The following is a 24,995-nucleotide window of genomic DNA, read 5'->3' as shown; positions in this document are numbered from 1 at the left end:
GAGATGAATGGGAGGTGGTGGGGCTGGAGAGAAGGTAGCCAAGAGTGCAATAGGTGTATGGAGATGGAGATGAAGGTGATAGGTCGGAGAGGATGGTGGAGTGGATAGGTGGGAAGGAAGGTTGGCAGGTAGGACAGGTCACGAGGATAGTGCTCAGCTGGCAGGTTGGAACTAGGGTAAGGTGGGAGGAGGGGAAATGAGGAAACTGGTGAAGTCCACATTGATGGCCTGGGGTTGAAGTGTTCCGAGGCGGAAGATGAGGTGTTCTTCCTTCAGGCGTTGGGTTGTGAGGGAGCAGCAGTGGAGGAGGCCCAGGACCTGCACGTCCTCAGCAGAGTGGGACGGGGGAGTTGAAACATTCGGCCACGTGACAGTGGGGTTGATTGGTGCGGGCATCCCAGAGATGTTCCCTAAAACGCTCTGCGAGAAGGCATCCAGTCTCCCCAATGTACAGAAGACCGCATCGGGAGCAACGGATATAATAAATGACATCGGTGGATGTGCAGGTGAAACTTTGAGGGATGTGGAAAGCTCCTTTGGGGCCTTGGATGGAGATGAGGAGAGAGGTGTGGGCGCAGGTTTTGCAATTCCTGCGGTGGCAGGAGAAGGTGTCAGGAGGGGAGGGTGTGGACCTGACCAGGTAGTCACAGAGGGAACGGTCTTTGCGGAAAGCGGAAGGGGTGGGGAGGGAAATATATCCCTGGTGGAGGAGTCCATTTGGAGGTGGTGGAAGTGTCAGCGGATGGTGCGGTTTATGCGGAGGTTCGGAGGGTGGAAGGTGAGGACCGGGGGTTCTGTCCTTGTTGCGTATGGAGAGGTGGGGTTTGAGGGCGGAGGTGCAGGACGTGGATGAGATGTGTTGGAGGGCATCTTCAACCACGTGGGTAGGGAAATTATGGTCTTTAAAGGAGGAGGCCATCTGGTGTGTCCTGTGGTGTAACCAGTCCTCCTGATAGTAGATACGGCAGAGACGGAGGAATTGGGAATACGGTATAGCATTTTTGCAGGAGGTAGGGTGGGAAGAGGTGTAATCCAGGTAGCTGTGGGAGTCGGTGGGTTTGTAAAAAATGTCAGCTTTAAGTCGGTCGTCATTAATGGAGATGGAGAGGTCCAGGAAGGGGAGGGAGGTGTCAGAGATGGTCCAGGTGAGCATAAGGTAGGGGTGGAATGTGTTGGTGAAGTTGATGAACTGCTCAACCTCCTGATGTGAGCATGAGGTGACGCTGATGCAGTCATCAATGTAACGGAGGAAGAGGTGGGGAGTGGTGCCGGTGTAATTACGGAAGATGGACTGTTTTACAAAGCCAACAAAGAGTCAGGCATAGCTGGGGCCCATGCGGGTGCCCATGGCTACCCCTTTTGTCTGGAGAAAGTGGGAGGATTCGAAGAAGAAGGAGAAGCCCTCCAATGCATCTCATCCACGTCCTGCACCTCCTCCCACAAACTCACCCCTCCAACCTCAACAAGGACAGAACCACCTGGTCCTCACCTTCCACCCCACCAACCTCCACAGAAACTGCATCATCCGCCGACATTTCCTCCATCTCCAACGGACTCCACCACCAGGGATATATTTCCCTCCCAACCCCTTTCCGCAAAGACTGTTCGCTCCGTGACTGCCTGGTCAGGTCCACACCCCCAACAACCCACCCTCCCCTTCTGGTACCTTCCCCTGCCACCACAGGAATTGCAAAACCTCCGCCCACACCTCCCCCTTCACCACCCGAAGCCTGGACGAAGAACGCCTCATTTTCCGCCTCTGAACACTTCAACCCCAGACCATCATTGTGGCAAAGATCACAGATAACACTAAGCGGAGAGGTAGAGAAAAGTGTGCAGAGGACAAGCAAAGTCTGCAAAGGGATATGAACAGGTCAAGTGAATGGGCAAGGAACTGATAGATGGAGTACAATGTTGGTAAACATGAAGTCATCCATTCTGATAGGAATAACAGCAAAATAAACTATTATTTAAATGATGAAAAAGTGCAGCATGCTGCTCTGTAGAAGGACCTGGGTGTCCTTGTGCATGAATCACAAAAGGTTATTTGCAGGTGCAGCAGGTAATTAAGACAACAAATGGAATATTGTCCTTCATTGCAAGAGGAATGGAGTATAAAAATATGGCGGTTATGTTGCAGCTCTATAGGGTGCTGGTGAGGCTACATCTGGAATACTGTTAAAAGCAGGTAAGAAAAGCAAGAAAGAAGTATAGCGATACTGACTGAGGAAAATACTATGGTGCTGGAAAGGATGTTTTTGATGGGTCAGGAACAGAATCTATTTGGTTAGAGCTAAGAAAAAGAGGAAAGGTTATACTGTTGGATATAATCTATAGACCAAGAATTGTACAATACCATTAACAAAGAGCAGAAAGTGATGAGTTTCAGAAACGTGTTCATATGAATTTTCTTGACTCTAAGTTTTCAGCCTATCGAGAAAGGAGAATTATTAGTGGAGCATGTTCTGAGGGACAAACACGTCAATTATCATAATGCTATTGCCAAAATGTTTGTGTTCTCATAAGATTTACATTAGCTCTCTAAAGGACAAGGAACAAGCTAAAAACACTGAAGTGAAGGAGGGCAAATTTCAGTGGGACGAGAATGGAACTATTGTAGGTAAACTGAAATGCAAAATTATTAGGTAAAAGGTTGTCAGCCTAAACAGTTGATAAATCATGAGGCATTGGAAGAGCCTGAGGTAGGTCACGGTGCAAAATACGGTTGTGGCCATAATTTTCTGGTGCTCCTTACACTCAAGGATTACGCCAGAAAATTGTAAATATTTGTTCCAAAATGTGTGCAAAAACAAATCTAGCAACGAACCAGTAATTTAACATTTGGTCCTGGATTATCCTTTCTACAATTAGCAGTCATTTGGATAATTGTGGATTTTTAAGGAAAGCCATCACATGTTTATGAAAGGTGAATCACATTTAACTTTTTGATGAAGACCCAATAGACAGGTGATGAGCATAAGAGCAGCTCACCTACTAGGAATTCTTGAGCAAGCAACTTGGCTCCAGTCTCCCTACCAGTGCTTATCTACCACTGTGGTGTAAACGGTTAAAAATTATGTCCCAATACATGTGTGAATCTAACCGGAATGGAGGTGTTGCTTAGTCCCGTGTGAATCTTATTACACACCTCCCCGTGTGAATCTTCTTATCTGTATGTAACCAGAATGGAATGTGTTTTTTAGCCTTGCTCTGCTGTTCACATGAATGTTTATATCTGGAAAAGAGTATATCAGCTGGAAAAGTCTCCAGTTCGGTGAGTCTGCTCCGGGGTTACGTTTAACCGCCGAGCGTGGGTTGTTGGCAACCGCTCTACGAGAACTGACGGCTCCCAGTTCCGGTAACATGTAGAGTGAGTATAAGCCAGACCCGGGAGTCTGCTCCGGGGTTACGTTTAACCGCCGAGCGTGGGTTGTTGGCAACCGCTCTACGAGAACTGACGGCTCCCAGTTCCGGTAACATGTAGAGTGAGTATAAGCCAGACCCGTTGTGGCGACGCTGCGGGGAATAAAATGCTGAAGCATATTCTAGCAGACTCGCCTCTTGGTCGTTTGTTCTGTGTCAGACTACTCTCCTACGAACCTGACCTTGAGAATTTTTTAAAACAACCATCAACAAGAAATATCCACAATGAGTGTGATCATATACTCTCCACTTGCTGAGATGAGTGCAGCTCCAACAATGCTCAACAAGCTCAATACCACCCAGGACAAAACATCCAATTTGATTGGCACCCTATCCACCGTCTTCACCAATCATTCCCTCCACCACCAATGCACAGTAGCACAGGTGTGCACCATGTACACAATGCACTGCAGTAACTCACCAAAGCTCATATGACAGCATTTTTTAAAGCCATTAAGAACAAGAGCAGCAGAGACATGGGAATATCACCACCTCAGCAAGTTGCCTATCATCTTGAAGACTACACTTGTTTCCATGCTGTATGACTCAATGACTCTGGGGCAATACGGTGGCTCAGTGGTTGGTGCTGTGAGACAGCAGTGCTAGAGACCTAGGTTCGATTCCAGCCTTGGGCAAATGTCTGCGTGGAGCTTGCACATTCTCCCAGTGTCCCACAATTCAAAGATGTGCAGGTTAGGTGAATTGGCCATGCTAAATTGCCAATTGTGTTCAGGTATGTGCAGGTTAGGTGCATTAGTCAAGGGTAAATGTAGAGTAATAGGGGAGAGGAATGGGTCTGGGTGGATTATTCTTCGGACGGTCGGTGTGGACTTGCTGAGCCGAAGGGCCTGTTTCCACTTTGTAGGGATTCTAAGAAATTGGCCATCTAGCATTAGTGCCAAAATAAAATCCTGGAACTTTATTCCCAACATCACTGTAGATATCCCCACACCCCAAGGAGAGTAGTAGCTCAAGAAAGTAACTTGCCACCTTCTTCTGCAAGAAATTAGAAATGGATAATAAATGGTCTAGCCAATACTGCTTATATTCTGTGAAAGATAGAATAATAATTCAAAAGTTAAAAATATGCACATGATCACCTTAGGAATGGATCTATCCAAATTTCCAGCAGTATTCAATTCATTAGAGGAGGTTGTGCCAAAGCTATATGTCTTTGGGCCTAAAAATAAAGAGAAGAAAAGTATTAGTTGAACTCAGAAAATATAGTCCAGTGGATTGGATTTCTAATACAACAGTGGTTCCAAAGATAAAATATACCACTATATCACATTTCCTGTCACACACTACAAAAAAAACTAAAAGTGAAGGAATTCTCCAATAACTTAAAATAATGGCCTCAATGTTTGCAGCTCTGCAAGTGATGATGAATTAACTAATTCAATGTTAAGTAAAGCTTTTAAGCCTTGAAGACACATAAATGAACATTTTAGCAGTAATGAGTAACAGCAAAAAGCGCTGCCATTCTCATCTTCGCCTTTCACAAATTAGCTTACGCACACAAAAAATTCCATACACCATTTCACCCATTACATATCTAAAGTTTACTCGCCTGGTGATTTGAGGAAAATACATACTTGCAGACGTCAAAAAAAATGAAAAAGCAACTCAAAAAATAAAACTGATGTTAATACAAAACTATTTCTGATGCAAAGTGCACACTGCACATTTTATAAGTGGTATGTTTCATGTGGGCCCACATCATTACTACATGGAGAACCATTAGGGATAATGTGACAAATTTTATAACTCTTTTACTTTATCATACTATTCCTCCAATATAACATCTTGTTGCGCAATAAAAAACATAAAATTTAATAGAAACTTTCTTTCAATGTGTACTGCAGGGATATGGGCCGGGTGCTGGCAGGTGGGACTAGTTTGGGTTGGGATATCTGGTCGTCATGGAAGAGTTGGACCGAAGGGTCTGTTTCCATGCTGTACATCTCTATGACTATGACTGTACAAATCAAAATTTTGGATGATTAAAATGTATCCTATTAACACCCATTATAAATCACATCAGTCATTTACAAAGTTGTGTGGGAATGTAACCCTTGCAACATGTGATATTATGCAGTATAAAGTTCCAGTCCTTGTCAACTAAACAATCTCAAAATTTACCAAGCGTCAGAGGCTTTGTTAGTTTAATATATTAAAAGAGAGTTTTCAAGATATGCTTCATCGTATGTTACCAGTATAGAAGAAATGTTAAGATTATTAACTTTGTAAATGGACTTCATAGTGCAAGCTGACAGCCAAGTTAAGTGACCAAAATTGAGTGCAATCTCAATTTAAGCTTATCTTATCCAATTACGTTCTGAATTTGCTGAATTTGTCCAAAACAGTGTCTTGCGAGCAGCATTACTTACTACTGAATTCCCCATTATCAGCAGCCTCAGTGTTATCACTGACCAGCCATATACATAGTGTGGCAGTAACAGCAAGTCTGATCCCAACAGCCTTGGAGCAAGCAACTACCTCCTAATTACCAAAGACAGTCCCATTATCAGCAAAGGCTCTGGTAAAGATTGTGATGGAAAACTTTTCACATGCCTTGATGGGTGCACTTTCAACAACCGTCAAGCAGCTCCATTTTTGAGGTATTTCAGTGTTGGAGCTGATTTCCCTGAATTCTAAGAGCAGTAATTAATGTTCTATAAGCCATTACATTGTTGTGGAACTAAGGGAAGAACAGATCAAAACGATACTTTAATAAGATTGAAGAGAGACAAAGGTAGTGACCACAAGGAAAGTGATTCAAATGGAGAAAGAAACCTTACACTGCTTTCTGACACAGCAATGAATCTACACAGCTGCTGCCTTTGCTGTTTAGTTTCAAGTGTCTCTGGAAATTGGAGTTCATTCTAAGAAAAATAAACAAAGCAAAATTCACAGCCAACCCTGGAAAAAAACCTGTGTGAGGGAGTTCACAGCAGGGAAGCAGTTAAGTGGCTAGTTTTAAAGTGAAACATTACTTGTTTTTCTAAATCGACAATACTGATTAGAATGGGTTCTTTTTTGATTATATATTATTGAGATTTGGTCTCTTGATTAAACCTTTAAAAAAAAACATAGGTACCAAGATAGCCTGTAGCAGTGTTTTTAGAGCAGTAAGACTGTGCTATTTTCGTGGTCTGTAGATTGTGAAGGAGCAAAGATGGACTAGGAGAAAGTGAGGACTGCAGATGCTGGAGACCAGAGTTGAAAAATGTGGTGCTAGAAAAACACAGCAGACCAGGCAGCATCTGAGGAGCAGGAGAATTGACGTTTCAGGCATAAGCCCTTTTTCAGCATTCCTGAAGAAGGGCTTATGCCCGAAATGTCGATTCTCCTGCTCCAAGGAGCAAAGTTGGCCTTTAATACAGTTATGTGCTCTTCTTGTTGGATGTGAGAGATTAGGAAGAGCTTCCATGTTATTGATAATTATGTTGGCAGGAAGTTTCCAGGACATCCTACTCAATCACTTGGATCGGTTAGAGCGGCAGTTAGAGGAGGTTACAGGAGCTAGGGGGTGTGATAAATGGTAATTGCAGGGAGGGAGATACAGTCAGGTAAATGCCCTCCAGAAAAGGTAGCCGTGGCTATCTCCATCACAAACAAGTATGCTGCTTTGGAAAATGTAGGGATGAGGGACTCTCAGGGCAAAGTGGTACTGACAACCAGGTTTCTGGTACTGAGACTGGCTCAAATGTAACAAGGGTTATGTCAGGTTCCAAGTGATCCATTGTGATGTGGGACTCTCTAATCAGAGGCACAGACAAACATTTCTCCAGCTGACAGCAAGACATCAGAACGGTACATTGCCTCCCTGAAGCCAGGATCAATATCCTTGCAGAATATTCTGAAAAGGGAAGAGGGAGCAGCAGGAGTTGCTGCACACATTGGAACTAATGACATAGGAAAAGAAAAAGATGAGATTCTGAGGAAAGAATATGAAGTTCAGCAGGAATTTTAAAAGTAGGTCCCTCGAGGGTAGTAATATCTGGATTACTCCTGATGCCACCAGCTACTGACAGTAGACATAGGAGGATAGAACAGATGAGTGGGTGGCTGAGGAACTGGTGCATAAGAGAAGGATTCACATTTTTGGATCATTAAAATCTCTTCTCAGGTAGAAGTAACCAGGATAAGAAGGATGGATTGCACCTGAATTCAAAGGGGATGAATATATTGGTGGAGAGATTTGATTAGATTACTTACAGTGTGGAAACAGGCCCTTCGGCCCAACAAGTCCACACCGACCCGCCGAAGCGCAACCCACCCATACATTTACCCCTTACCTAACACTACGGGCAATTTAGCATGGCCAATTCACCTGACCTGCACATCTTTGGACTGTGGGAGGAAGCCGGAGCACCTGGAGGAAACCCACGCAGACACGGGGAGAACGTGCAAACTCCACACTGTCAGTCGCCTGAGGCTGGAATTGAACTCGGGTCTCTGGCGCTGTGAGGCAGCAGTGCTAACCACTGTGTCACCATGCCGCCCACAAGCTCAAGCTGTTTGGGAGGATTTAAACTAGCGGGGATATGCCTGCGATTGTCTGGCCGCTTATAGTGAGGAAACAGATCAGTCTGATACTGGTACAGTTGATAAAAGGAGCAAGTCAAACAGCCAAAACAGGCATGAACAAAACAGAGAACAAGGTAGGACTGATAAACTAAACTGCATTTATTTTAATAGAAGAGGCATAACAGGAAATGCAGATGAACTCAGGGCATGGTTTGGGAACATAGGACTGGGATGACCAGGACTGCCACAGTGTTAAGGGTTGCATAGAGAGGAATTTGTTCAGTGCGTACAGAAAATTTTCTTATGCAATATGTAGATATACCTACTAGAGAAGGTGCAAAACTTGACTTACTCTGGAACATAAGGCAGGGCAGGTGAACGGGGTGTCAGTGGGGGAGCATTTTGGGGCCAGTGAGCATAACACTATTAGTTTTTTTTTGAAAAGTGATAAAAAAGGATAGACTGAATCCAATAGTTAAACTTCTAAATTGGAGGAAGGCTACTTTTTACTGTATTAGGCAAGAACTTTCAAATGTTGATTAGGGATGGATGCTCACAGGTAAAGGGACAGCTGGAAAATGGAAGCCTTCAAAAATGAGATAATGGTATGTTTCTGTTAGGGTGATGGGCAAGACTAGTTGGTGTAGGGAATGCTGGATGTCTAGAGGAAATAAGGTTTTGGTCAAGTATAAGAAGGATGCCTATGTCAGGTATGGGCAACAGAAATCGAGTGGCTCCTTAGAAAACAGTCTGTTCAGCTATAACACGTGTTTCTTCAATGTGAATTGGCTTTAACACAATTGAAGAATTTAGAGACTTATTTTCAGCACACAAACTTTGCTTATCTGTATTGGCTATAATGTGTTTCTGGTCCCATTACTTTAAATGGCTATTATGTGATTTGCTTGTCATGCGAGATTGCACGAGAATGGAAGTATTGCATTATATCAGAACCGACTGTGTAAAGGCAGGGGTATACTTAAGAGGGAAATCAGGAGGGGCAAAAAAGGACATGAGATATCTTTGGAAAATAGGGTTAAGGGGAATCCAAAGAGATTATACAAATAGATTGAGGACAAAACAGTAACTAAGGAGAGAATAGGGCTCCTTATAGATCAGCAAGGCTGACTGTGTGTGGAATCATAGGAGATGAGGCAAGATACTAAACAAGTAATTTTGCATGAGCGTTTACCGTGAAGAAGGATATGGAAGATAGAGAACATGGAAAAATAAATAAAGACATCTTGAAAAATGTCCATATTACAGAGGACAAGGTGCTGAATGTCTTAAAACGCACCAACGTGCATAAATCCCAGGAACCTGATCAAGTGTATCCGTGACCTCGGTGAGAAGCAAGGGAAGCAATTGCTGGGCCCTTTGCTGAGATATTTGTGTCATCGATAGCAACAGGTGCTAGAATACTGGAGAGTGGTTAATGTTGTGCCACTATTTAAGAAAGGTGGATTAAAAAAAAGCCAGGGAACTACAGGGTGAGCCTGAAATCAGTGGTAGGCAAATTGTTGGAGAGCAGGATTTACATGTATTTGGAAAGGCTAAGACTGATTAGGACAGTCTTTGTGAACGGGAAATCACGTCTCACTAACTTGACTGAGTTTTTTGAAGTAGTAAGGAAGAGGATTGATTGGGGCAGAACAGTGCACTTCAGTAAGGATACAGACAAGGTTCTTCATGGTAGACTGGTTGGCAAGGTTAGATCACAGAATAGAGGGAAAATGAGCTATTTGGATACAGAACTGATTCTAAGGTAAGAGACAGAGGTTGGTGGTGGAGGGTTGCTTTTCAAACTGGAGGCCAGTCACCAGTGATGTGCTACAAGGATCAGTGCTTGGTCCACTGCTTTTCATCATTTATGTAAATGATTTGGATGTGGACATAGGAGGTATAGTTAGTAAGTTTGCAGATGACACCAAAATTGGAGGTTTAATGGACAACAAAGAAGATTCCTCAGAGTACAAGGGGATCTTGATCAGATGATCATAGACAAAAGCTGTATGTCTCTATCTGGTCTATGCTGACCAGATATCCTAAATAAATCTCGTCCCATTTGCAAGCATTTGGCCCATATCCCTCTAAACCCTTTCTATTCCATATCCCCATCCAGATGCCTTTTAAATATTGTAACTGTACCAGCCTCCATCACTTCCTCTGACAGCTCATTCCATACATGCACGGTCCTCTGCGTGAAACAATTGCCTCTTGGGTCTGTTTTAACTCTTTCCCCTCTCACCTTAAACCTATGCCCTCTAGTTCTGGACTCACCCACCCCAGGGAAAAAACCTTGTCTACTTACCCTATCCATGCCTCTTGTAACTTCATAAACCTTTATAAAGATCATCCCTCAGCACCCAGGGAAAATAACACCAGCCTACTCAGCCTGTCCCAACAGCTAAAACTCTCCAACCCTGCCAACATGCTTGTAAGTCTTTTCTGAACCCTTTCAAGTTTCACAACATCCTTCCTATAGCAGAGAGAGAGAGCAGAATTGCGTGCATTATTTCAAAAGTGGTCTAACCAATGTCCTGTACAGCCGCAACATGATCTCCCAACTCCTATACTCAATACTCTGACCAATAAAGGCAAGGATATTAAACACCTCCTTCACTATCCTGTCTACTAGTGACACCACTTTCAAGGTCTCTTTGTTCAGCAACACTCCCCAAGACCTTACCATTAAGTGTATAATGAGGAGAGCCAGGAGGGGGCATGAAAAAGACTTGGCAATGAGGATTAGGGAGAACCCAAAGGCATTTTACTCATAAGTGAGGAATAAGAGAATGATTAGGGAGAAGGTAGGGCCGAACAGGGATAGCGGAGGGAACCTGTGCATGGAGTCTGAGCAGATAGGGGAAGCCCTAAATAAGTTTTGTGCTTCGGCTTTCACTAAGGAAAAGGACCTTGTTGTGAATGAAAACTTTGAGGAGCTGGGATACAGGCTTGACCAGATCAAGATCAATAAAGTTGATGTGCTGGAAATTTTGGAAAACATTAAGATTGATAAGTCCCTAGGGGCAGACCAGATTTATCCTAGGCTGCTCAGGGAAGCGAGAAAGGAGGTAGCTAAGCTTCTGGCAAGGATCTTTGCCTCCTCACTCTTCACGGAAGTCATACCGGAGGATTGGAAGGAAGCAAATGTCGTTTCTCTTTTCAAGAAGGGTAATAGGGAAATCCCTGACAATTACAGACCAGTCAGTCTTACGTCTATGGTCAGCAAAGTTTTGGAAAGAATTCTGAGTGATAGGATTTATGACTATTTGGCAAAGCATAGTGTGGTCTGACAATTACAGACCAGTCAGTCTTACGTCTATGGTCAGCAAAGTTTTGGAAAGAATTCTGAGTGATAGGATTTATGACTATTTGGCAAAGCATAGTGCCTGGGGGCAGTCCACAGGCAGTCAGCATGGCTTGTTGAGGGGCAGGCTATGCCTCACAAATCTTATTGAGTTCTTTGAGGAGGTGACAAGACATGTCAACAAAGGTCGAGCAGTGGATGTGGTGTATATGGACTTCAGCAAGGCATTTGATAAGGTTCCCCATGGTACGCTCATTCATAAAGCCAGGAAGTATGGGATACAGGGAGATTTGGCTATCTGGATTCAGAATTGGTTGGCTGACAGAAGGCAGAGTGTGGCTGTAGATGGAAAATATTCTGCCTGGAGGTCAGTGTTGAGTGGGGTCCCGAAGGGCTCTGTTCTTGGGCCTCTGCTTTTTTGTAGTTTTTATAAATGACTTGGATGAGGAGGTTGAGGGGTGGGTTAGTAAATTTGCAGATGACATAAAGATTGGAGGTATTGTTGATAGTCACAGCACGACATAGACAGGATGCAGAGCTGAGCTGAGAAATGGCAGATGGAGTTCAAACTGGATAAATGCAAAGTGATGCATTTTGGAAGGTCGAACTTGAATGCTGAATATAGGATTAAAGACAGGATTCTTGGCAGTGTGGAAGAACAGAGGGATCTGGGTGTGCAAGCACATAGAACCCTCAAAGTTGCCACCCAAGTGGATAAGGTTGTTAAGAAAGCATATGGTGTTTTGGCTTTTATTAACAAGGGGATCGAGTTTAAGAATTGAGAGGTTTTGCTATAGCTGTACAAGTCCCTGGTGAGACCACACTTGGAATATTGTGTCCAGTTCTGGTTGCCCTACGATAGGAAAGATACAGAGGCTTTGGGGAGGGTGCAAAGAGGGTTTACCAGGATGCTGCCTGGACTGGAGGGCTTGCCTTATGAAGAAAGGTTGAATAAACTCGGACTTTTGTCTCTGGAGAGAAGGAGGAAGACAGGAGACCTGATCGAGGTATACAAGATAATGAGAGGCATACATACAGTCAAAGCCAGATATTTTTCCCCGGGGAGGATTGACTGGTACGAGGTGTGATAGTTTAAAGATATTAGGAGAAATGTATAGAGGAGGCGTCTGAGGTAGGTTCTTTATGCAGAGAGTTGTGAATATATGGAATGCGTTCCCAGCGGTGGTGGTGGAAGCAGAGCCATTAGGGACAGTTAAGCGAATGCTAGACATGCACATGGATAGCAGTGAGTTGAGAGGTGTGTAGGTTAAGTTATTATATTTTACAATAGGATTAAACCTCAGCACAACATCGTGGGCCAAAAGGTCTGTTCTGTGCTGTACTTTTCTATGTTCTATGTTCCATAAGTTCTGCCTTGATTTGCCTTTCCAAAATGCAGTACCTCTCATTCATTTTTAAATTAAACTCCATCTGCCATCTGTTGGCCCATCTGATCAAGATCCCGTTTTACACCGAGGTAACCTTCTTCGCTGTCCACTCCACCTCCAATTTTGGTGTCATCTGCAAACTTACTAACCATACCTCCTATGTTCACATACAAATCACTTATATAGACGTCTGTCTAAACTGAGTAGACAGCTTCCTCCAATCTCCATTATTTGTTGGATATCTTGAACTCTCCAAACGCTGCATAATTATTTCTTTGTTCTGCAATGATAACAACTTTTAAGTTTGACTTGGGCTGTGTATCTACTGTTCCTTTTTGAAACTACGTTGAAATATTGGCAGAAACGCAGCACATACCAGCAAGAATGGTGGGCGGCACGGTGGCACAGTGGTTAGCACTGCTGCCTCACAGCGCCTGAGACCCGGGTTCAATTCCCGCCTCAGGCGACTGACTGCGTGGAGTTTGCACGTTCTCCCCGTGTCTGCGTGGGTTTCCTCCGGGTGCTCCGGTTTCCTCCCACAGTCCAAAGATGTGCAGGTCAGGTGAATTGGCCATGCTAAATTGCCCGTAGTGTTAGGTAAGGGGTAAATGTAGGGGTATCGGCGGGTCGGTGTGGACTTGTTGGGCCGAAGGGCCTGTTTCCACACTGTAATGTAATCTAATCTAATCTAAAAAAAAAGATGGCAGCCTTGACATCATGTGTTGACTTGTAGAGATACAATGGCTTGCTGTACTATGATTCTAAGTGGGTCCTTCTGACAGAGTGATAGGTCTCTAGCTCTTGGCCACGAGGCCAGGGATTCAGTCTCACCTACTTCAAAGGTGTGCATAACAACTGAATATCTTGAGAAGAAAACAGCTATTCCTCAATAGGTTTGCAGCAAAACAACAGTATTCAGCAGCAAGTGTGTGATACGAGCAAAGTGTTGGATTTTATTGCCTGAGTATTGGGGGTCAACTAGACATGAAAACTGACCATTACACAACATGTATTGCGGAAGATGCAGTGCAGCAACTCATCAAGTCTCCTTAACAGCACCTCCCAAAACCCTGGACTTCTACCACAACCATGGACTTCTACCACTTCGAAACATAAAAGGGTAACACAGTGAATGTGCTACCACTACCAGCAACCTTCCCTCCAAGACACACACAATCCTGATCAAGCAATGGAGAGGGATCCAAGTGCCCTCATGTATGATTTGGTGTGCAGGTGCAGCAAGTGATTTGGAAAGTAAATACAACTTCATCACTAATTGCAAGGGAATTTGAATATGTAAGGAGGGAGGTGACACTTTAGTAATACAGGGCATTGGTGAGACCTGAACCTGAAGAATTGTATGTTGTATTGGTCACCTTATTTTCAGAAGAAATGTCAATGCGTTGGGGGCAGTCCAGAGAATATTCACCAGACTAATATTTAAAATTAAGAGTTTAATTTGTAACAGGACCCATGCCCTACAGCTGAAGATATTCTACAGAGTCCATCTGGCCCCAGATCGCCTTTCAAAATTCCAAGTGGGAGTATCCGCAACATGTCTCACATGCAAGACGAGTATGGGTACTCTCACTCTTTGCCTGTGGTAGGACCAAAGGCATCGGACATATGGAGCGCTGTGGTAGGTGAAATAGAGAGGATCTTGGGGACAGAATTGGAAATGGACCTAGTCTCTCTTTGCCTGGGCCTGCCCAGTGTACTTCCTCTCAACACATACAGGAAAAAAAACTTATTAAAATCCTTACTTTCTGCGCAAGGACAAATATTTTGCTATGTTGGGTGTCTGAAAACCCCCCAGGTCTGTCAAGTTTGCATAACTTAGTCATGGAGGATATTCCTCTGGATTTTCTTACACGTATGATAGACCAAAAAACTGAGAACTTTTATAAGACATGGCAGCCTTTTGGATTACCTGGACACAGACTCATGTACCACACTAATAACAGCTTTTATATAGCCATGATGGTTGTGTTTAATGTATCTAACATCCTGAGAGGAAGAATTATGAACATATGAATATGTACAAGTTAACCCTCTCAATAATCGAGAGTTATTGTGTTGCCACGCTGAGCCATATTATTTATTTACACGCATATGTACATGAGTGTAGTTCTGTTCGTTTTGTATTGTTTTGATTTGTATTGTTTTTGGTTTAATGTAATTTTAAAAATCTCTTTCAATAAAAATATTTGGATACAGAACTGACTGTAAGGTAAGAGACAGAGGATGGTGGTGGAGGGTTGCTTTTCAAACTGGAAGCCAGTGGAAAGAGTGGACAGAATTGCCTTGTATCAGCTAAATTTAGAAGATTAATAGGCAACTTGAATAAAATAATCAAAATCCTGAGGTGTACAGGACGCTTCCCCTTATGGGAGGATGTACAGCATGGAAACAGACCCTTTGGTCCAACCTGTCCATGCCAACCAGATATCCCAACAAAATCCAGTCCCATCTGCCAGTACCCGACCCATGTCCCTCCAAAACCCTTCCTATTCATATATCCATCCAGATGCCTTTTGAATGTTGCAATTGTACTAGCCTACACCACTTCCTCTGGTAGCTCATTCCATACACATACCACCCTCTGTGTGAAAAAGTTGCCCCTTAGGTCTCTTTTATATCTTTCCACTCTCATCCTAAACCTATGCCCTCAAGTTCTGGACTCCCCCACCCAAGGGAAAAGACTTTGTCTATTTATCCTATCCATGCCTCTCCTGACTTTTTAAACCTCTGTAAGATCACCCCTCAGCCTCTGATGCTCCAGAGAAAACAGCCCCAGCCTGTTCAGCCTTTCCCTATAACTCAAATCCTCCAACTGTGGCATCACCCTTGTAAATCTTCTCTGAACTCTTTCAAATTTCACAACATCTTTCCGATAGGAAGGAGACCAGAATTGCACGCAATATTCCAACAGTGGCCGAACCAATGTCCTGTACAGCCGCAACATGACCTCCCAACTCCTGTATTCCGTGCTCTGACCAATAAAGGAAAGCATGCCAAATGCCTTCTTTACTATCCTATCTACCTGCGACTCCACTTTCGAGGAGCTAATAACCTGCACTCCAAGGTCTCTTTGTTCAGCAACACTCCCAAGGACCTTACCATTAAGTGTATAACGCCCTGCTAAGATTTGCTTTCCCAAAATATATGCACCTCGCATTTATCTAAATTACATCCATCTGCCACATCTCAGCCCATTGGCCCATCTGATCAAAATCCCCTTGTAATCCCCTTCTTCGCTGCCCACTACACATCCAATTTTGTTGTCATCTACAAAATTACTAACTATATCTCTTATGCTCACATCCAAATCATTTATATAAATGATGAAAAATAGTGGACCCAGCACTGATCCTTGTGGCACTACACTGGTCACAGGCCTCCAGTCTGAAAAACAACCCTCCACCACCACCCTCTGTCTTCTACCTTTGAGCCAGTTCTGTATTCAAATGTCTAGTTCTCCCTGTATTCCATGAGATCTAACTAGTCTCCCATGGGGAACTGAAGTCGATATAGATCACATCTACCACTCTGCCCTCATCAATCCTCTTTGTTACTTCTTCGAAAAACTCAATCACATTTGCGAGTCACCATTTCCCATGCACAAAGCCATGTTAACTATCCCTAATCAGTCCTTGCCTTTCCAAATACATGTACACCCTGTCCCTCAGGATTCCCTCCAACAACTTGCCCACCACTGAGGTCAGGCTCATTGGTCTATAGTTCCCTGGCTTGTCTTTACCGCCCTTCTTAAACAGTGGCACCACGTTTGCCAACCTCCAGTCTTCCGGTACCTCACCTGTGACTATCGATGATACAAACATCTCAGTAAGAGGCTCAGCAATCACTTCCCTAGCTTCCCACATAGTTCTAGGGTACACCGGATGAGGTCCTGGGGATTTATCCACTTTTTTGTGTTTCAAGTCATCCAGCACTTCCTCCTCTGTAATATAGACATTCAAGATGTCACCATCTATTTCCCTACATTCTATATCTTCCATGTCCTTTTCCACAGTAAATACTGATGCAAAATACTACAGCACAGGTGCAGGCCTTTCAGCCCACCATATCTATGTTGACCACGATGCTATTCAACTAGGGGCACCTGATTAAAAATCAGCATTTTGACTTTTTGGTTTATTATTGTCATATGTACCAATATACAATGAAAAATAGTGTTTGCATCCTTTTCCAGGCAAATCATACTTTATCTAAGTTCATCAGGGTAATAGAATAGCCTGTAGAGTACAGTGTTACAGTTACAGAGAAGGTGTAGAGAAAGAATAACTTTAATACATGAGAGATATGTTCATAAGTCTGATAACAGTGGGGAAGAAGCTGTTCTCGAATCTGTTGGTACGGGTTTTCAAATTTTTATCTCTTCTGCCCGATGGAAGAGGTTCGAAGAAACTATGTACAACTGAAATAGGATTTTTTTTTAGGGTTCTGATTCTTCGGAACACATCTGAATAAGTGGTGGAAACAGAATCATTGAATACTTTTAAGGCACAGATAGGTCAATTCTTGTTAAACAAGCAGTGAAAGGAGATTGGAGGTAAGTGAGAATGTGGACTTCAAGTTACCAAATTATGGAGTAGACTGGATTACTCCTGTTCCACATGATCATATGTACAGTTACAATATTTAAAAGACATTCAGGCAGGTGCACGAATAGCAAAGGATTACAGGGGTATGGGTTAAATGCAGGAAATACAGGGATCAGTTTAGTTTGGGATGATATTCAGCATGGACGAGTTGGACCAAGGGGTCTGTTTCCCTGCTATATGACTCTATATATGTGATACTTTGAATTGAATAATTTATTGTCACTTGCATTCAAGTGAAAAATATAGTGAAAAAGCTTTGAATATCGCCACACTCTGGCACCATTTGGATAACTTAAAAATTTTAAAAAGACGTAACTGAAAGACAGTCCATCTTTGTTCTTTACCCAAGACTCCATTTCAAGACTTGACCCCTCCACCACCACAAGTCCTAAGCTGACATACAACAATACTGTAAAACCTATGCCACAACTTCTTCGCAATGCCTCGATGCCCCAAGTGCCAGACCCACCAACAGTGGATTTGCCACTCTACGGCGCCAACACCACTGACGATGACTATGCCAATGCCCCTTCATCATCACCTCTCAGCTGTCAAAGGAACCACCAGAGATTAAAAACAAAAGGAGGTTAACACTCCTAGTCCCAATCTTACAAATATCGTGTCCAATTTTAGCAATATTACCCTACTTTTACACTCAGAGACACAGTTAAAAGGAGGAGACCATTCTGCTCTTCAAGCCTCCTCCATCATTAATTAGCCACATCTGATATTGCCCTCATTCAAAAATCTGAGACCCTCAAACTGCCAAACTGTTTGGGTGATTGAAATTGAAAGAATGTGCTGATAATTAAGCCTGCAGCTCGAAGAGCCAACTGCTATTCAGGCCAGAAGCAGTTTGTGCCAGATTTTGTCATAAGCAGCAAGATAATTATTTGTTAAAATATAGTTATCTTCAAATGACAAAGGGAAATACAGGATGACTAATGCACTATTATAACAAGCTTTAAAATTCCAGATACATACAGACACTCATTCTTGAGTAAAACAAGACATACAGGAAAAATATGGTGCCTTACAAAATTAACCCTTTATATAACAAGCACTAGAAGGGAAATATATCACACGAGATTCTGTAGCTGGAGAAACATCGGTCTGTAACCCCAATCACAGAAACCCCCACCACAAATGATTTATCACTACAGTTTGCTCAATTTGGCCGTGCCTAGAAACTTAGTCCATCCTATCTCCCTGGGCACCAGAATTTAGAATTGGATAGTGATTGATCTGAAATTCGATAGCAGCCGAACCATCTGCCTTGCAGGGCCTTAATGCAGTATCTACAAAAGGTGGAGAAAACGAAGACTGCAGATGCTGGAGAATCAGACTCGAAAAGGTTGGTGCTGGAAAAGCACAGCAGATTAGGCAGCATCCGAAGAGGAGAGTTGATGTTTTGGGCATAAGCCCTGCATCTATAAGTTGCTCTAACTTCAGCACCACATAGAAAGCTAGCGAAAATCACTATTGAATGGAGTGAGTTTAGTCATCTGATATTGTGCTTCTCAAAGCGTCAGCACACAAATTTACCATAAACCAAGCCGATCAGTCAACAGTTTCAGATTTAGGGGATCGATAGCTGAAAAAACATGGTACGCGAAAGAGGTTTTCCAATACTTTGACATACCAGGACGGTTTCTGTACTGACTAGTTTAGTTTGTGATTATGATCAGCAGGGACTGATTGGACTGAAGAGTCTGTTTCTATGCCATATGACTCTATGACATTGTATGAACCATAGCAGTTTAAAGAGGTGACTCACCTCCTTAAAGACAATTAGGGATGGGCATACATTGTTCACCTTGCCAGTGTCACACACACTTAAACACAATTCAAAGTAAAATGTATGACCCATAAGATCCAATAGCAATAACACACCAAGGCTCATGCAACAGTGCCACCCATTTAAGCCAACCTTTCACCCACTGACTCCACCTACACATCTCACTGCCACAGAAAGGCAGACAACATCAAAAAAGCCCTTGCACCCAGTTATAATCATTTCCAACCTCTTGTCAGGCAGAAGATACAAAAGCTTAAACGCATATACTAACAAGTTCAAGAATAGCTTCTTCTTGTTGTTATTAGACTTCTGAATGGATCTCTCAAATTTCAAACCTAATATTGATCTTGCTTTGTGCGCATCTTGTTTGCAGCTGTGTTCCTCGCTCTGTTCAAGCACCCTACGATCTTTGTACGTTATGATCTACCTATACTGCACGCAAAATGAAACTTTTCACTGTACTTAGGTACATTCGACAATAATAAATAAGTCAAATCAAATCAAATCATTCTTATCTTCAGTCCATCAACACCTGCCATTCACATTCCCGAGTGCATGTTAACGGCTTTCTTCTGTCAATCAACCCAGCTCCTAATACACACTCCATCAGGCTGCTCAGCAACTGAGTGAAAACCTGGCAGTGGGTTTGCTCCCAGACCCTAAGCAGCAATATTCAAACAGAGATAAGCAGACGGCAGCTACATCACCTGCTTTAACTTTCATCTCCTTCGTGTTCGGTTTGGCAGCCGCCGGCCGCAGGCTCTGATTTTTCTTCTCGCCCTCGGGCTGCGCTCCATCCGGACGTGGGAGTCGAACCGCTGCCGTTGCCGCTGCCACCGCTGCAGCCTCGGCTCGCTGCTTCTTCTTCTTCTTCCCCCCCATTCTGTCTCCCGCGAGCGGCTGGAGAACGTTAACGGTAGGCGCTCGCGCTTGGACAAAAACGGGGCCGGCAAGAGCTCCAGACGCATGCGCCTGACTTCGGTGGTCCACCCCGTTGTCGAGGGAAAATGACGTCACAGACACAGGTGCATTTTGATCTACGCGCCGGATCTGAGTTAGGGGCGGACAGTAGGTGTTGCTTTAATCGACATGGTATGATGAACACAAAATAGAATCGACTTTATTGACTGACACCAACAATGTTTTGGGAGCTCTCCAGTATTGGAAAAGAACGTTCGGACTGTCTAATCTGCGTTATTGCGAGTGTTGATCGCATGACTCTATTCGAAATCTTCATGGTCTCACGAAGTACTATAATGTATTTCCTCTTAAGTATTTATGTTGCGTCCCCAGAAATGTTGCTTAGAGTCATAGAGATGTACAACTCGGAAACAGACCCTTTGGTCCAACCCATCCATGCCGACCAGATATCCCATTCTGGATCAGTGGTGCTGGAAGAGCACAGCAATTCAGGCAGCATCCGAGGACAGGCAAAATCGACGTTTCGGGCAAAAGCCCTTCATCAGGAATAAAGGCAGAGAGCCTGAAGCGTGGAGAGATAAGCTAGAGGAGGGTGGGGGTGGGGAGAGAGTGGCATAGAGTACAATAGGTCAGTGGGGAAGGAGATGAAGGTGATAGGTCAGGGAGGAGAGGGTGGAGTGGATAGGTGGAAAAGGAGCTAGGCAGGTCGGACAAGTCCGGACAGGTCAGGGGATCGAGTTGCTGGAGGTTAGAAGCTAGGATGAGGTGGGGGAAGGGGAAATGAGGAAACTGTTGAAATCCACATTGATGCCCTGGGGATCTAGTCCCACCTGCCAGCACCCGGCCCATATCCCTCCAAACCCTTCCTATTCATATACCCATCCAAATGTCTCTTAAATGTTGCAGTTGTACCAGCCTCCACCACTTCCTCTGGCAGCTCATTCCATACAGGTACCACCCTCTGCGTGAAAATGTTGCCTCTTAGGTCTCTTATATCTTTCCCCTCTCACCCTAAACCTATGCCCTCTAGTTCTGGACTCCCCCACACCAGGGAAAAGACTTTGCCTATTTATCCTATCCATGCCCCTCATAATTTTGTAAACCTCTAAAAGGTCACCCCTCAGCCTCCGACGCTCCAGGGAAAACAGCCCCAGCCTGTTCAGCCTCTCCCTGTAGCTCAGATCTTCCAACCCTGGCAACATCCTTGTAAATCTTTTCTGAACCCTTTCAAGTTTCACAACATCTTTCCAATAGGAGGGAGACCAGAATTGCACGCAATATTCCAACACTGGCCTAACCAATGTCTTGTACAGCCGCAACATGACCTCCCAACTCCTGTACTCAATACTCTGACCAATAAAGGAAAGCATACCAAATGCCTTCTTCACTATCCTATCTATCTGCGACTCCACTTTCAAGGAGCTATGAACCTGCACTCCAAGGTCTCTTTGTTCAGCAACACACCCTAGGACCTTACCATTAAGTGTATAAGTCTTGCTAAGATTTGCTTTCCCAAAATGCAGCACCTCTCATTTATCTGAATTAAACTCCATCTGCCACTTCTCAGTCTATTGGCCCATCTGGTCCAGATCCTTTTGTAATCTGAGGTAACCCTCTTCGCTGTCCACTACACCTCCAATTTTCATGTCATCTGCAAACTTACTAATTGTATCTCTTATGCTCAATTGTTTCACGTTTTCACACAAAAATACTGCAGATGCTGGAAATCTGAAACAAGCACAATTTAAAAAAACGGAGGAAGTGCGGTTGCTGGAAATCAGAAACAAGAACAGAAATTGTTGGAGAATCTCAACATGTCTGGCAGAATCTGTTGAGAGAAGAATAAATTAACGTTTCGGGTACAATGACCTTTCCAGTGACAGGGAATGATAGTACAGCAGAATGCTCAGTTCTGAAGCAGAGTCATACTGAACTCGATACATTAAACCCAGATACTGCCAAACCAGCTGAGTTTCCCTAGCGTTCTATGTTTGTTGTTTGCTGACAGATATTTTGTTTATAATAAAGTTTCTCATCAATTTTGCCATGAGTTCATTCTTAGTGATTGTATTTATTCGCTTCTGGGTTTGCAGAATGAACAACAGTTGCTCACCCCGAAATGCTTGAGAAACTGGCAGGCCTTTAATCATTGTCGTGTTGGTGGTATTATAGTTGAGAGGTTATCTAAGATTACAAAGGGATCTTGATCAATTGAGCCAATGGTCTGTTGAGTTGCGGATAAAGTTCAATTTGGATAAATGTGAGCGATTGCATTTTGGTAAAACCAACAAGGGCAGAACTAATACAGTTAATTGTAAGCCCCTGGGTAATGTTGAACAGAGAGACCTAGAGATTCTGACACATAGTTCTTTGATGGTTGCATCACAGGTTGACAGGGTAATTGAGAAGGCATTTAGGACACTTGCCTTCATTACTAAGACCATTGAATATTGGAGTGGAACATCATGTTGAGGTTGTACAAAACTTTGGTGAGGCCATTTTGAAGTACTGTGCGCAGTTCTGGTCGCCCTGCTTTCGGAAGGATATTATTCAATTGGAGAGGACTGAGAAAAGATTTACCAGGATGTTTTCAAGACTGGAGGTTTTGAGTTATAACCGTTAGCTGAGACTTTTTTCATTGGAATGTAGGAGGTTGGAGGGTGACCTTATAGAGGTATCCCACAACATTCTCAGATACATTAAATCAGGTCCTAGAGATTTATCCATCTTTCTATTCTCTTAAGAACTCCTGAACTTCCTCTTCTGTCATGTGAACTGTTTTTAAAACATCAAAAATTATTTCTCTAGCCTCCCTTTTTTTCTCCACAGAAAAAATCCAATGGGTAATATTCATTTAGTATCTCTCCCATTTCCTGGGATTCAACACAAAGACAACCTCTCTGATCTTTAAGTTGCCCTACCGTCTCTGTAATTACCCTTTTGCTCTTAATGTATTTGTAGAATCCCTTTGGATTATTATTCACTTTGTCTGCCAATGTAACCTCATATCCCCTCTTTGCCTTCCTAATTTTTTTTCTTAAGAATGCCCCTACACTCTTTATATTGGTTAAGAGATTCAATTAAACCAAGTTGTGTATATCGAAAGTAAGATTCTCTTTTATTCTTGACCAGAAGCTCAATATCTTTATTCATCCATTGTTCCTCAATCTTGCCAGCCTTAACCTTCACTGTAACAGATGTTAGAGAAAGCGAATGTTTGAAGTAATGAATGGGATGCCATTCGGCAGGCTACCTTTTCATAAGACCAGAAGTTGTATAGAATCCTTACAGTTTGAAAGCAGGCCATTCAGCCCATCAAGTCCACACTGACTCTGCGAAGGGCACCTCACCCACACCCACCCCCCTATAATTGTGAATTTCTCATGGCTAATCCACCTAACCTGCAATCCTTAGTTACTACAGACAATTGAGCATGGCTAATCCATCCAACCTGCATATTTTTAGACTGTGGGAGGAAACCCATGCAGACAGGGGGAGAATATGTAAAGATCTACACGGATAGTCACTCAAGAATGGAATCGAATCCAGGCCCCCAGCACTGTGAGGCAGCAATGTTATCCATTGAGCCACCATGCCACCCATGTAGGAGCAGGAAGATTGAGGCCATTCAGCTGATCAGCAAAACCACAACTGATCTGATGTGGTTTGAACTTCAATTTCCTGCCTTGTCTCCATAACTCTTGATGTGAAGGTGCTGGTGTTGGACTGGGATGGACAAAGTTAAAAATCACACAACATCAGGTTTTGTCCAACAGGTTTATTTGGAAGTACTAGCTTTCAGAGCACTGCTCCTTCATCAGCTAGCTGTGGAGCAGGATCGTAAGACTCCGCATTTATAGCCAAAGATCACTGTCATGCACCTGAAATTATACATTGAACAAACCTAGATTGCTGTTAAGTATTTTATTGAACAAACCTAGATGTGCATACTGATGAACCGAACCCGGCAACCCATTCTAAAAGATGAAAGGCTGAACAGCAATTTAGGTTTATTCAATATATCGTTTCAGTTACATGACACTGATCTTTTGTGATAAATTCTGTGTCTTATGATCCTGCTCCACTGTTACCTGATGAAGGAGGAGAAAGTGAGGACTGCAGATGCTGGAGATCAGAGCTGAAAAATGTGTTGCTGGAAAAGTGCAGCAGGTCAGGCAGCATTCATATTCCTGAAGAAGGGCTTATGCCCAAAACGTTGATTCTCCTGCTCCTTGGATGCTGCCTGACCTGCTGCGCCATACCTGATGAAGGAGCAGTGCTCTGAAAGTTAGTGCTTCCAAATAAACCTGTTGGACTATAACCTTTGCATACTTTTTGTCTTTGTCTTTGTCCATACCCTTGGCTCCCTTGTAGAACAAAAATCCGAAACGTCGATTCTCCTGTTCCCTAGATGCTGCCTGACCTGCTGCGCTTTTCCAGCAACACATTTCCATCTCTGATCTCCAGCATCTGCAGACCTCACTTTCTCCTCAAAAATCCATTTCACTCAGCCTTGAATATATTCAATGACCCAACATCCACTGCTCATCAAGAGAGAGAATTCTAAATAGTAACAACTCTCTGGGAAAAGAAATTCCTTCTCATCTCTGTATGAAGCAGAAAGCTCTATTTTTGAAATAATTCCTGTACTTCTAGATTTTCCACATGAGGGGGAACATCTTGGGACCTATAATGTTCAGCCTATTAAGGATATTGTATGGGTTTCAAAGATAACCTCTTATGCTTCTAAATTCAACCAATTTCAAAAGATTGGTCTACATGTGCCAATAGGTCACACCCAACACAATCAATTTTGCTTTGAGTCGCAACCTTTTATATAGCTTTGCATCCCATACCAAAATGTTGTACATATCTCAGTACTTCTGAGTATGACTTCTTAGTACCTGAGTAGATGATACCAAATTGTTGTGATCTCAGCTAATAGTAATACTGGACAATCAAAATCCCAGAGTGGACCGTGGCTTGATGCAAAGAGT

At 43.3% G+C, this 24,995-nt stretch overlaps 1 protein-coding gene across 1 annotated transcript in view; it reads right to left on the bottom strand.

Moving 5' to 3' along the window:
• dhx29 (DEAH (Asp-Glu-Ala-His) box polypeptide 29) overlaps positions 1-20,031 on the bottom strand; it is a 127,735-nt gene extending 107,704 nt beyond the window's left edge. The window contains exons 1-2 of the mRNA XM_043688629.2: positions 19,785-20,031; positions 4,524-4,603 (exon numbers count right to left, since the gene is read on the bottom strand). Coding sequence (XP_043544564.2) covers positions 4,524-4,603; positions 19,785-19,959 — 255 coding nt within the window. The 5' untranslated portion in view covers positions 19,960-20,031. The remainder of the gene's footprint in view (positions 1-4,523; positions 4,604-19,784) is intronic.
• Positions 20,032-24,995: the final 4,964 nt, after the last annotated feature.

This window comes from Chiloscyllium plagiosum, unplaced genomic scaffold (assembly GCF_037043375.1).
Source record: "Chiloscyllium plagiosum isolate Xiang-an unplaced genomic scaffold, Cpla_swu_hap1 HiC_scaffold_1, whole genome shotgun sequence".
Taxonomy (NCBI): Eukaryota; Metazoa; Chordata; class Chondrichthyes; order Orectolobiformes; family Hemiscylliidae; genus Chiloscyllium; species Chiloscyllium plagiosum.
The sequence above is the reverse complement of the archived record's forward strand: the minus strand, read 5'-3'. Positions and strand labels throughout refer to the sequence as shown.